This window comes from Stegostoma tigrinum, chromosome 7 (assembly GCF_030684315.1).
Source record: "Stegostoma tigrinum isolate sSteTig4 chromosome 7, sSteTig4.hap1, whole genome shotgun sequence".
Classification (NCBI taxonomy): Eukaryota; Metazoa; Chordata; class Chondrichthyes; order Orectolobiformes; family Stegostomatidae; genus Stegostoma; species Stegostoma tigrinum.
In genome coordinates, this window is record NC_081360.1 from 59,746,355 (window position 1) to 59,761,223 (window position 14,869).

Below are 14,869 nucleotides of genomic sequence, written 5' to 3' on the forward strand. Positions count from 1 at the left end.
GTAGGATATCAGTGGACTGGTCAGCCGGACAGAGCAGCAGCAAATGGAATTCAACTCTGAAAAGTGAGAGATAATGCACTTGGTGAGAGCAAATAAGGCAAGGGATTAGAGTACCAACGGCAGGAGCCTGGAGTGTTCCAAAGAGCAAAGGGACCTTGGTGTGCACATTGAAGTGAACTGGAGCATTCTAGTGTTGTTTGTTACAAGTTTGAGTCTTGGAGCTCCGGATTAGACAGGTGAATCAGTGTGTTTGAAGTTGGCAATTTGCTTTTGAATGAAAAACTACATTGCCCATAATCCCAAATAAAGGAAGTTACCCAGAGTTCTTATGGAACTACCCAGAGGGCTAAGGGAGAAGACTTCCCTGATTCTTTCAGACTGTGCTGGGAGGCCAATGTGACAGAAGTACGTACTCAGCTCTCAAGTGATGAGATGTTTTCAATTTTTTTTAAAGAGTAACGCATACTAAGAAGAGAGTCTAAACTATCTAAATTATTTTAGAATAAAAATGGTTTTAAGGCTGTGACTGAAGTGTGGGGATACTCAGTCAGTTGAACAGAAGGGAACTTAAATTTTTAGAAGTTTAAAAGAAACAAAAAAAGAGAAAGGAATTGAAGCTGTGGAAATGACAGTATGACACTGGAAGCAAATTATCTACAGTTCAAACAGAGGAGTGGAACTTATAAATCATTTGAACCTCAAAGCATTAAACACAAACAGGAAACTCTCTCACTGACTCAGAAAGTAGCAGAGGAGGGGCTTGTTAGAAGTGGATATTGTCTTTTTGTGAAATTGCAATAACGTTTGCAAGCTTTACTAGAGTATATTGATTTTGCATGGGTCATTTCTACAATGTTTAAAAATCTCTGACTTTAATAAAGGACTGAGTGTTTTTATCTTAGTTTATTTGCATCAGAATTGAAAATATTACTTTAGGTGTTCAAACAAAAAATAGCTGCAACAATTACATATAACCATCACCTGGACAACTCCCCTTAACAATTAGGGCCATGAGATCATAGTAATATCCATAGGTTCGCCGAAAGCAGCAGGTCGGATGAATTAGATGGTTAAGAAGCCATCTGCTATATTTGTCTTTATTAGTCAAGAGACAGATTTAAGAGTAAGGAGGTTGAGTCAGAATAGTAGAAAATGCCAGTTAGGCCACAACTGGAAAACTGTATGCTGTTGTGGTCACGATGTGAAGCTCAGTAGAGAGTGTGCAGAGAAGACTTACCAGAATGTTGCCTGAGCTGGAGGTCTAAGCTCGAGATAAGATTGATAAGTATGTGTCGGTTTCCTTGGAGCAATGAAAGTTGAGAGGCTACCTGGTATAGGGGTGTAAAATTATATGGGGTACAAATAGGAAAGATAGGAATTTTCCATTAGTCGAGGAGTCAATAACCAGGGGCACAGTTTTAAGTTGAGAGGTAGAAGCCAAGAGGAGAGTTAAGAAGAAATATTTTCACCTAGGAGGAGGAAGAGCCTGGAACTTTGTCTGAAAAAGTGGGTGAGTGAAGAGCTGGAAAGTGGGATTAGTGTAATCAGATCTTAGCTGACTAATGCTGAGGTGATGGGTCAAATGGCCTCCTGTGCTGTAAACATTGAGGATTTTTAAACTGCATATGTCATGAACCTAGCTGATAGATTGGCCATGAGGCACAAAAGCTGACGTTTCGGGCCTAGACCCTTCATCAAAGAGGGGGATGGGGGGAGGGAACTGGAATAAATAGGGAGAGAGGGGGAGGCGGACCGAAGATGGAGAGTAAAGAAGATAGGTGGAGAGAGTGTAGGTGGGGAGGTAGGGAGGGGATAGGTCAGTCCAGGGAAGACGGACAGGTCAAGGAGGTGGGATGAGGTTAGTAGGTAGCTGGGGGTGCGGCTTGGGGTGGGAGGAAGGGATGGGTGAGAGGAAGAACCGGTTAGGGAGGCAGAGACAGGTTTTGGGATGCAGTGGGTGGGGGGGAAGAGCTGGGCTGGTTGTGTGGTGCAGTGGGGGGAGGGGATGAACTGGGCTGGTTTAGGGATGCAGTAGGGGAAGGGGAGATTTTGAAACTGGTGAAGTCCACATTGATACCATATGGCTGCAGGGTTCCCAGGCGGAATATGAGTTGCTGTTCCTGCAACCTTCGGGTGGCATCATTGTGGCAGTGCAGGAGGCCCATGATGGACATGTCATCAAGAGAATGGACGTCCAGTCCCTGTACACCTGCATTCCGCATGGAGATGGCCTCAAGGCCCTCCGCTTCTTCCTGTCCCGCAGGCCCGACCAGGCCCCCTCCACCGACACTCTCATCCGCCTAGCTGAACTCGTCCTCACACTCAACAACTTCTCTTTTGACTCCTCCCACTTCCTACAGACTAAGGGGGTGGCCATGGGCACCCGCATGGGCCCCAGCTATGCCTGCCTCTTTGTAGGTTACGTGGAACAGTCCCTCTTCCGCGCCTACACAGGCCCCAAACCCCACCTCTTCCTCCGGTACATTGATGACTGTATCGGCGCTGCCTCTTGCTCCCCAGAGGAGCTCGAACAGTTCATCCACTTCACCAACACCTTCCACCCCAACCTTCAGTTCACCTGGGCCATCTCCAGCACATCCCTCACCTTCCTGGACCTCTCAGTCTCCATCTCAGGCAACCAGCTTGTAACTGATGTCCATTTCAAGCCCACCGACTCCCACAGCTACCTAGAATACACCTCCTCCCACCCACCCTCCTGCAAAAACTCCATCCCCTATTCCCAATTCCTCCGCCTCCGCCGCATCTGCTCCCACGATAAGACATTCCACTCCCGCACATCCCAGATGTCCAAGTTCTTTAAGGACCGCAACTTTCCCCCCACGGTGATCAAGAATGCCCTTGACCGCGTCTCCCGCATTTCCCGCGACACATCCCTCACACCCCGCCCCCGCCACAACCGCCCCAAGAGGATCCCCCTCGTTCTCACACACCACCCTACCAACCTCCGGATACAACGCATTATCCTCCGACACTTCCGCCATTTACAATCCGACCCCACCACCCAAGACATTTTTCCATCCCCTCCCCTGTCTGCTTTCCGGAGAGACCACTCTCTCCGTGACTCCCTTGTTCGCTCCACACTGCCCTCCAACCCCACCACACCCGGCACCTTCCCCTGCAACCGCAGGAAATGCTACACTTGTCCCCACACCTCCTCCCTCACCCCCATCCCAGGCCCCAAGATGACATTCCACATTAAGCAGAGGTTCACCTGCACATCTGCCAATGTGGTATACTGCATCCACTGTACCCGGTGCGGCTTCCTCTACATTGGGGAAACCAAGCGGAGGCTTGGGGACCGCTTTGCAGAACACCTCCGCTCAGTTCGCAACAAACAACTGCACCTCCCAGTCGCAAACCATTTCCACTCCCCCTCCCATTCTCTTGATGACATGTCCATCATGGGCCTCCTGCACTGCCACAATGATGCCACCCGAAGGTTGCAGGAACAGCAACTCATATTCCGCCTGGGAACCCTGCAGCCATATGGTATCAATGTGGACTTCACCAGTTTCAAAATCTCCCCTTCCCCTACTGCATCCCTAAACCAGCCCAGTTCATCCCCTCCCCCCACTGCACCACACAACCAGCCCAGCTCTTCCCCCCCACCCATTGCATCCCAAAACCAGTCCAACCTGTCTCTGCCTCCCTAACCGGTTCTTCCTCTCACCCATCCCTTCCTCCCACCCCAAGCCGCACCCCCAGCTACCTACTAACCTCATCCCACCTCCTTGACCTGTCCGTCTTCCCTGGACTGACCCATCCCCTCCCTACCTCCCCACCTACACTCTCTCCACCTATCTTCTTTACTCTCCATCTTCGGTCCGCCTCCCCCTCTCTCCCTATTTATTCCAGTTCCCTCCCCCCATCCCCCTCTTTGATGAAGGGTCTAAGCCCGAAACGTCAGCTTTTGTGCTCCTGAGATGCTGCTTGGCCTGCTGTGTTCATCCAGCCTCACATTTTATTATCTTGGAATCTCCAGCATCTGCAGTTCCCATTATCTCTGATAGATTGGCCAGGTCAGATTGTACAATTAAATCTGGCTTTTGTTACATGGTAGTGAGTCACCAAGACATATTCATTCAAGGCAGCAAGTTTTATTTCGCAAAAAATAAATTAACTCCAAAACAGAAGTTTGTTAAATAAAAGAAATTAAAAATGGAACAAATCCATCGAAATATAAATGATAGCTTGAATGATCTCACAGCCATTTTCTGACGCCATTTCTTAAAGACTCGAGTCCATACAAACTGGATTCTACATCTCAACTACTTATGGATCCACTTAACCAATTCTTGATGGTTTCTTGGTCTTGGACTATGGAGATCATTTGCCACATCTTTTCCAAATGTCCTGAATTTTGGCTTCCAGATTTGTGGAAAAGTTCCTCAGTTTCCACAGCCACCACATTTCTAACTGAACTCTTCTTGTTTATAAAAGTTTCACAAACTAAACTTCTATTTATTCCATGATCATCTTACAGGAGAGAGATAAAGTGGACTATAAACTTAACGCTGGCATCTTTTAAATTGAAAAGCATGCTTCAGAATTTAATTTTGAAACAAAAACTTGTTCATTCTGGATTGAAAACAAAGTTAACAGTCTTGGTTGTTTACCTTACCTGTTGTAAACACAAAACAAAAATACCTTTCCATTAAAACCCAGGGGTATCCAGTCATCTGCTCTCTTAACACATGCGGATCATGTTGCTGCTCTGGACTGTTTCTCAGATCTTGTTTTTTTTCTTGAAAACGTGAAACCCCTTGATAAAAGTAACCAACACCAATATGCCATTGTTTTGAAATCCAAACTCCAAAAATTATGTTTACATCACCCAAGGAGCAAGGTGCTGACTGGCTAAGACATACCATGAGGAATATACCAGCATTCAGTTCACCCCTAACCTTGTATACCCGAGTCCAAGAAACAACAAAATCCACATCAGGGTATTAAGATAAAGTTAACTCTCAGCTCAGCTAAGAGCAGACGAATTATCAATAGAATTTTTCCGAGAATGCATCACTTCCACTGTTGTGCTAGTGTTCATTTTCAACTGCACTGACATTGTCTCAGATAGTACAAAATGTTCTGTTTGAAATTTCATACTCTTGGGTCTGACCTACTGAGTGCAAGACAAATTTTTTTAAAAACTGCATTGCTCTTCATTCCAGTAATATTCAAGTTCTGTCATACCAAGCAATAATTTTATGTTGGAAGTGATGGTAAACATGAACGATTGTAGGTCAAAAAGAAAAAAAATGTAATAGATGAGAAGGTGATAACCACATAAAAGGGATGAGGCCATTTTGCAGATTAACCCTGGTCCATCATTCAATAAGATCACACATAATTTTCTACCCAATACCAGCCTTCCCGCCACCATACCTCCTAATTTCATTTGTGTTCATAAATCTACTGAAATTATCAGTCTTAACAGAACAGCTGACCATTCTACACATCAAGTTCATGTCAGTGATCCAGTCATTTTCATTTCACTGTTCCATCCTTGAAACTTTAAGGCTCATTTTCTTCATATGTTTACCCAATTTCCTAGAGTAATCACTCATCACCTCTGCTTCCCCAATTTTTGCAGGCGAGTCATGAACACTTGCTGAGTAAAACAACTCTTCTTCAAATCGTCCCATGTCCCTTTCTCAGAATTTTAAATTTGTGTCACCTTGTCCTTGCAGCAACAGCTCATGAGAAATGTTTTTTTCTCTCGTAACTAAGCCTGCTGTCTTCCAGTGCACCTTTATCAAGTCTGCCTGCTCCAAGGAGAGCAAGCTCAGCAACATTTCACATGCTTTTTTCTCAGAATGTCATCAATCTGTGGAATTCTTTACTGTAAGGTCAGATCTTCCAGATTAAAAATTTATCTCAGCCTTGAAGGAATGAAGGGATATGGGGATAAGGCAGGAAAGGGGAGTTAAGGATTATCAGACCAGCCATGATCTCATTGACTAATGGAACACACTCGATTGGTCAAAAGGCCTGCTGCTCCCAAACTTTACCATCTTAACTCAACTCTAAACATGTCTGTTTAGCTTCAAAGATCTATACACAACAACCCCCTCACCTCCCGCCTCTAACCCTGTACATATTTTCTGAACTGTGCCATTTATTTTAGTTTGACAGAAGGAATAGGAAGAACAACGTATATCATGTAAAACTTCCACATGCACTTTGGATAACAAGGTATAGAGCTGTATGAACACATCAGGCCAAGCAGCAGAGGAGCAGGAAATCGGAAAAAGGCTCCAGGCCTGAAACGTCAGCTTTCCTGCTCCTCTGATGCTGCTTGGCCTGCTGTGTTCATCCAGCTCTACACCTTGTTATCTCAGATTCTCCAGCATCTGCAGTTACTACTATTTCTGAAACATGCACTTGATATTTGTCCGCCCATTCTGCTAGCCTATCCATCAGTGATGCATTTGATCAGTACCATCCTCACCTATTTGTCGCATCATATTTCAGATTGAGAAGGCAAAATGCGGGGGGATCCATAACCAACGTCTCAGTCTTCAATAAAGAAGACTGTTACAAGGGCAGGAAGATGATAGAGAAGCAGTGATACACATTGAAGGTGATATTTCATAACTATGAGCAAAGACATACTGGATGTATCATTAATAGATAACCTAATGAAAGTTAATGATGATACCAAGTTGAAGTTCTGCAATGATTAGTGATCGGTCAGAAGATTGGGAAGTTTCAGAAACCAGTGAAAAATGACTAAAATAAAACAAGAAATTGCATAGCACAAAATATGAAAACTTCTGTAAGTATACAAGAAGGAACTGGTAACTAAAGTGAGAAATGGTCTCTTACATGGCAAGATTAAAGAATTAATGGGAAGTAATGAAACTGAAGCAATTTTGAGAATGTATTTTGTATCCATCTTCAGAATAAAGATGGAAAGCATCCCAAGAATAAAAGATCAAAAGGCAATTATGAAACAAAATATAATTGGAATAAAATTGTGACTACAGCTGACAGGGCTCTTGGTCCTGATGGCCTGCATCTTGGATCTTTAAAAAGTTGCTGCATAGGCAATGAATACATTGGTTGTAGTCTTCCAAAATTCCCTCCTCTAGATAGGCTCCGTCAAATTAGAAAATGTGGTCAGGGCCCATAGCCTGTCCAGTGCCTCCAACCACTTCTTGGTAACAAATGGAGTGAATTGAATTAGCTGAAAACTGACATCTGTAATGCTAGGGATCACTCGAGCAGGGCCAGATAGGTCATCCATTCGGCACTTCTGGCTAAATATTGCCGCGAATGCTTCAGCCTTATCTTTTGCAAAGATGTTTGAGTGCTTCCATCATTGAGGGTGGGGATATTTGTGGACCATCCACCTCCAAATCAGTTGTTTAATTGTCCACCAACATTCACAGCTAGATGTGGCAGGACTGCAGAGCTTAGATCAGATTCATTGGTTAATTTGCTTAGCTCTGTCCTTCACATGCTGCTTACACACGTCCATAAGGACCCTCACCAATTTTTACAGATAAACCAAAGAAAGCATTCTCTCTGGATGCACCACGGCTAGGTATGGTAACTGGTCTGTCCAATGCATCATGGAAGCCAACCTTCCATACATCGACTCCCTCTACACTTCCTACTGCCTCGGAAAGACAGCCAACATCAAAATACCCATCCCATCCTGGTTATAATCTCTACCCAAACTCTTCCCTCAAGCATAAGATACAAAAGTTTAAACACATGTGCCAACAGGTTCAAGAACAGCTTCTTTCTCACTGTTATTAGACTTCTGAATGGACCTGTCAAATTTCAAATCTAATGTTGATCTTGCTTGTGCATCTTCTTTGCAGCCGTAACTTTGAACGGAGCAAGGAATACAATCACCCCGTGACCTTTGTATGGTATGATCTGCCTGTACTGCACGGAAAACAAAACTTTTCATATGTACCTAGGTACATGTGACAATAATAATAAATCAAATAGTTCTGTTTGGCAGCTTCACCAGGTTGACACATCAATTTTGGCTTGGCAGGTGCTGTTCCCACCATCCACTCCCATCCGAACCTCAACCTTGCATGGAGTCTTTAATCATGGCTAATCTACCTAATCTGCACATCCCTGACACCATGGGGAATTTAGCATGGCCAATTCACCTAAGCCGCACATCTTTGTACTGAGAGAGGAAACCCACACGGACACAGGGAGAAGGCGTAAACTCCAAACAGACACAGTCATCAGAGGCTGAATCAGGGTCCCTGACACTGCAAGGTAGCAGCGTGAACCACTACAGACCGCAAGTGGTCTGCGGCAATTCAAGATGGCATGTCACTACCACCTTCTCAACTTTAACTAGGGACAGGCAATCAATACCAGATTGACATGCAAATTCTCCCATGAGAGAAAAGAAAAATTTAAGGTGTGGTCTCATTAGTGCTCCTACATGCCCACCTGTACTCTCCACTGAATCAGGGTTGATCCCCAATGAGATGTTAATGGGTTAACATCCCATGAATTTTTATGCTCCTTATCTCCTCATACAGGGGTATGTGAACACTGTCTCAACTTCCTGCCAAATAGGATTGGGTGTGAAATATCTCTAAACACAAAAAAGCATGAGGCTCTGTAAATTTTATGGCTCCACCCCCACACTGCTGCCTACCCCTGTTTCTGCTAAAATGGCCAGGTCAGTGACCTTAGCTCAAGCCAGGCAGTTGTCACCACTTGAAATTGCATCCTGTCGTTATCATACACATCGTGACGATCAAAGCTGTATCCTGTTTTCAGATATAGTAACTGTTTTATGTATCTGCCAATTCATAGAGTAGAAAAAGTGGGGAATGTCCGCTGTTGAGAGAGAATCGCTTTTGGAAGTCAGCACTCTGTGCCAGGTTGAGTACAGCGATCCTCCACAGCTTGTACTTGCTTAACAATAAAGGATAGTGTTTTTTTAGCCAGGTCAGTGTCTTGCTCTTGCATCAAGTCCGTGAGGGTCTCTGAAAAACAAACCTGACACAGCTTTGATTGTAATGGCTGAATGCCGGATCACAATGTTGGAGATTGTGGTGGCGTTCTGGATAGTGCAAAGTCTAAGGGCCCTGAAAACATTCCAACAATAGTACTGAAGACTTGTGCTCCAGGGCTTGCTGCTTCCCTAGCCAAGCTCTTCCATTACAATTATGACACTGGCATCAACTGAACAGCATGGAAACTTGTGCACACAGCTTTAGTTACCTTACTTAAGGAGGGATAGAAGTGTATTAATGGTTCAGAGGTTGTTTACATACTGAATCCTGGGTAAGACAGAAACCCCTTTTGAGGAGATTTTGAGCAGCTGGGCTTATTCTCATTGAAGTTTATAAGACTGAGGCAATCCTACTGAAATATGACATTATGAGGACGACCTATAGGGTGCAGACTGTTTCCCATTAGCTGGCCAAACCTTTATCTGTACTAATAAGTTAATACCTAACCACAAGTTCTGATTTTGCACAATAACTTTTGATGTGGTATCGTGTCTCATGCCTTCCTGGAATAATAGAGGTTCCCTTTTATCCATTTATTAGTTCCCTTATTCAAGGGATAATACAAATGCATTGGAAGTAGATCACAGACGTTAACTGGAATTACACTTGAAGTTGGGTTGTTATCTTACAAAAAAACGTCAGACGGACTAAACTTGTAAACACTAGATTTACAAGAATAAGAGGCAATCTGATTAGACCACACAGTCCTGGAGGGGGCTTGACAGGGTGCAGGTGGAAAAGAGGCTTCCTTTTGTGAGAGAATTTACAACTCGGAGTTACTATTTCACCTGTTTAAAACAGGCAAGAAGTCTACCCCCACTCCCCCCAGGTGGTTCTCTCTTTAAATCTCTTCCTCAAAGCAAAGTGGAAGCAGAATCCTTGAATATTTTTAAGGTAGGTGTAGATAGATTCTTTGTAAGCAAGGAAGTGGAAGGGTTTTGGAGTAGACTGGAATGAGGAGTGAGCAGATCATGCGTCAATCTTATTGAATGGCAGAGCCAGCTCGAGGGGCCAAATGGCCTACTCCCAGTCCTGAAATGTGGGTGTGTATGCTCATTATTCCCTTAAAGAACTAAAATTAGTCAAACATCACGTCCCCTTCACAGGATCGTAATGCAATCAGAAAATCTTGTTGACTCAAAGTGTCCAGCTTATAACTTTCCCAATGATAGACACCACCAGTTTCATTCTGACAGATGTTAGGCAAACTAGCCTGAAAATTTCTTTCTTTCCATTCTCTATCCTCTCTCAGGTAGAAGGGTTACATTCAGTATTTACCAGTCCAACGGGACAGTTCCCAAATCGAAGGAATTTTGAAAATTAAGACAACGCATTTTCTGTCCTAGCAGCACAAAGTGATAAGCAAGTTGAAAGGGGTAGAGGAGAGGTTGAGCTGGACGTTGTGTAGTTTCTGAATGACATTGTATTAAGTCACTAGGTTTTCTCTTGTTTCAGATTTGTCACTATTTTTGCAGCCTCCTTCAGCACTACAGCCAGGGACTCTCCCTTCAAATGTGGTCTCGTGCATATCCTTTACTTAGTTCACCCCCCACCCCACCTAATTACTTCTCTGAACTTTACTGTCTCTCCAACTACATCCCTCCTTCAAGATGCTTAAAATGTCATTTGTAGCCATGTTTTCAGTCCTATTGTCTGTTTCTTTCTAGGTCGTAATATTGCTCCTCTGAAGTGCTTTAGGACATTGAAAATACAGCATAGATGCTACATAAATGCAAGTGGTTGTTCACGGATTTGGGTTTGGTTCTAGCCAGATGAATCAAGTTTCCTTTCTTTGATGGGTTTAGAAAGTTTGGAAATAAAATGGCTATTAAAGTTCATGGTCAAAGCTATTTCATTGGACAAAACTCACCAGTTTGATACTGGCTATCAACACAATGGTCAAAATGGTTTATGGGGATCTGTGGATATGCAGAAAAGCATTTAATAGTTTTCAGGCAGCCAGTGTAACTAACAAAACAAGACATCCATATCTTGTGAAACTGAAAATCAATTGAACCAAAGTTTGACAAATGAAGCAAGCATTAGCAGATAATAAAATGTGAGGCTGGATGAACACAGCAGGCCAAGCAGCATCTCACCTGAGATGCTGCTTGCCCTGCTGTGTTCATCCAGCCTCACATTTTATTATCTTGGAATTCTCCAGCATCTGCAGTTCCCATTATCTCAAGCATTAGCAGAATATTGTTTATTCTGCACCCGAATTAGAAGTGAAGGACATTGACACTGATTGGCATAAATACAGCAATACTAATTTTCTCAATGTCTTCAAATATGGCACTTTCATTCATACCACCCAACAAAAACATGTAGGGTATGCCATGTGCATCTAATTTACTCACTCCATTTACCTCTTCCCCATGCTGGCCAATCATCAACCAACTTGCAGAGCCCTGATAGAGATACCGACAGGTAAAACACACGGGGAGGAGACATTTCAAGTCCGGAGGGTTAAAGTTATTAAAGTTTGTCATGCAAAAGAAAATCAAGATGGTATCTTATAATTTGTAAACAATTAACTGATGTCACTCATGGTTCATGGATCTGATTCAGAAGATTGGGTTCAAATCCTATACTAGGACTCGATCATAAGACTCAAGGCAAACGCTCCAGTGCAAATAATTGGAGATGTTGTCTTTCTCATTAATTTTTTTTTAAAAGCAGGGCTCTAAACATCCTCTCACATGATTTTAAAAGATCCCACTTCACTATTTTGAAGAGTTGCAGGGTAAGCATCCCTCCTGTTCTGACCAACACTTATCCTGGAATCAGCATCACTAAAAGCAGATCACTTGGTCCTTATCACATTACTGTTTTTGGGAGTGCATGTATATGCATTAGTTTCCATTCCTCCAGCTTTACACAAGTGACTGCACTTCAAAAGTACTTGACTGGCTGCAAATTCCTTGAGATATCTGGTTGTCATGAAAAACATGGTATAAATAGGAATCTTTGTTATTATTGCTCCATGCTGGTTTTCTTCAAAGCGACTCTGATAACCAGGGTCCAATAATTTATTTTAAAATATGCTAACAGGGGATCTTTGTAACTAGATGTTCGAAGCAATGTTTAGGACTCCATCGTTAGTACTCCCAATGGAATAAAAATACCACATTAGTGAATGATTTACACAAAAACAATATAAGAGCATCATACAACGAGCTGTACAATAGTTGGGATTTATAACATTCTTTTAAAAATGGTAACTGTTCTGTCTCAATACTTGCACTTTTATACATACCTTGGTTTTCTAGTAGTACACACCACGACAGATCCATTCAAACATAAGCAATTATGATCAAGTAGAGAATGGAAGCTTCAAACTGCTACATATCTATTCAACATAGAAGCCTCCTAAGAAATGTCATGCTCAGCTGGGGTCAATTAAATAGACCTCCTTCTAAATCGGGGACGAGACTGACCACAGAGCCTCAATAATGCTAGATATTGCTGCAATGACGACATCAACCTCTAGAGTACTTACATGCACACAATTTGGTATCAGTGATTCACTGTTTAATTTGAGACGTCTCAGACAACAAAGAAAAATCTCCAAATGCACAAGAACTCCCACCTTTTGCTGTACAAACTCTACCAAAACGTTACAACTTGTTCAACAAGGTAAAACTCATCTTAAATGCTATCTAACTTCATAACAACTGCTAAGCATCATCACTGGTTCAAAAGAAGATACATTTATGTTTGTAGAGTGTCAAATTTTTCTATGGCCATAAAAATTCTATATTATACTTTTTAAAAATATTTCATAACCAACATGTTAACTTTTATCTTACTCCAATCATTTATTTTGCTGACTGATGAGGTACTTATTTTAAAAAAAGAAAGCACTTTTAATTCCCAGTTTTATGGAGTGTGATGGTACTTGCTGACTTCCCTGTGGCTACGCACCAAAATATTCATTTGGATTGCTGTCAGATTTAAACAGCTTTGGGTACAGGGAAAACTATGCCACAAAAGGGCAGTCAATCACTCAGGCAACTTTCTTTGCGGTCAATGACAAACTCTGCTATCTGACAACTGGCCACAAAAATCAACTTTATCCTACAGGATAGAAGACACTTTCAACGTAGAAATACTAGTTAATGTTGAAAAATGTCATCCTAAAGCTATCTTTTAAATAACAAGTGGTTACTGTAAAAAAAACAGATTTACCATCCAGGAGTAGTGTTATATCCAACTAGTCTGCAACAGGAAACACATTTCATTTTAATTCTCAAATATCAACTGAGAGCATTAACAGGAAATTTTTCTTGTATTAATCTGGTTAATTATACTAAGTTATAACCCAGTTATATTATTAAGTGATACTTTTCTGCAGCTTAATAAATTGAGGTCCAAAACACCAAGAACAGTCTAAGTGACATACACAGAAATATAAAGACAGGAGCAGGAGGAAGTCATGCACCCCCTCAAGCCTACTCTACCATTCAGTATGATCATGGCTGATCAAACTCCATAAGACCGTAAGACAAAGGGGTGGAAGTAAGGCCAGAGTCCACTCCGCCATTTAAATCATGGCTGATGGGCAATTCACCTCCACTTCCCTGCACTCTCCCCGTAGCCCTTGAATCCTTGTGAGATCAAGGATTTATCAATCTCTGCATTGAAGGCATCTAACGTGACAATGAATTCCACAAGCCAACTCAATACCATCATCCCACCCTCCACCATCTCTTGATCCCTTCAGCCACAAGAGCTAGAGCTACCTCTTTCTTGAAAACTCAGCCAAAGAGGGAGCATTTCTCAACTTTGAAAAATAAGCCCAAGCAGGCTAAATTTGAGTCAATTCCAATGTGTTCTCCTGCAGATAATTATACAGATTATTTACAAATGAAAAGTTATTTTAATAATGTCAGAAGTTAATGGACAAAGAACAAATGAAAATGACTGCTTAGAGTAGGATATCGAGTACTTACGGCTGGCAGAGTTTCACCAGATCTTGGTCTGTGGTGCCTGGTGGCAGTCCTCGGATGTAAAGGTTTGTCTTACTGAGCTGCTCCCATCCTGTATTATTACTGCCACTACTGCTGTTGTTGCTGTTGGTAAGGGGACTGGCTGGTGCCATTGGATGGGACGTGGGTGCATAGGGTTGCTGAAAATCAAAGTAAAATAAAATGTTAAAAAGTGTTAAAACTTATTGCTAGATTGTTTATTAAACAGGAGATGCAAATTTCATATTTATGACAACACAATAAAATTTAAAATCTTAATAGTTGATTGTTTATTAATAAAAAGTTACAAACAATGTAACATGTATGAATAACAATATATTATCATAGATTCTGCTGCTATATGTACTCATGGCTCCCAACAATTATTGAAATCATACATGGAAAATAATAGTAGAGATTAATGTGTTTCCGACCTATTATAAACACCTTTAACATTATTCACACAACTCACAGTATTTACACAATTACTCCTAACATCCACGGGTTTCAATTTAATCACCAAGCTAAAATGGACAGTAGCCAGTAACAGGCTTTCCCTCTGGAAAATATGAACACAATGTTGACTTCTCTGAGCATGCCCTTCTCCTGTCACTTCCTTGATGTCCTCTCAAGCCTGGCAAAGATTCAGCCAATAAACTTGAATGCTTTGCCCAGGACCTTCCCTTATTTATACAGTGTGAATGATGGAGCATCACTGGCAGGACAAATTATCCCAGTAGCCTTCTCGCTCTGTCCAGCATAATTTCACATTTCTTATGGAATTAATACAAAGAATATATTTGATCTGTATGCAAAGGACTTGGGAACAGAGAGGAGGTGGGTATATTGGGGATGAATCAGGACTTTTTTAAA

The 14,869-nt window shown here is 42.2% G+C and overlaps 1 protein-coding gene across 7 annotated transcripts in view; it reads right to left on the minus strand.

Annotated features, from left to right (window-relative positions):
* Positions 1-14,869, minus strand: part of LOC125454239 (RNA-binding motif, single-stranded-interacting protein 1-like) — a 249,574-nt gene that overhangs the window by 131,330 nt on the left and 103,375 nt on the right. For all 7 annotated transcript variants that reach the window (XM_048534810.2, XM_048534806.2, XM_048534804.2 and 4 more), the window contains one exon: positions 13,982-14,157. In XM_048534810.2, the coding sequence (XP_048390767.2) occupies positions 13,982-14,157 (176 nt within the window). The remainder of the gene's footprint in view (positions 1-13,981; positions 14,158-14,869) is intronic.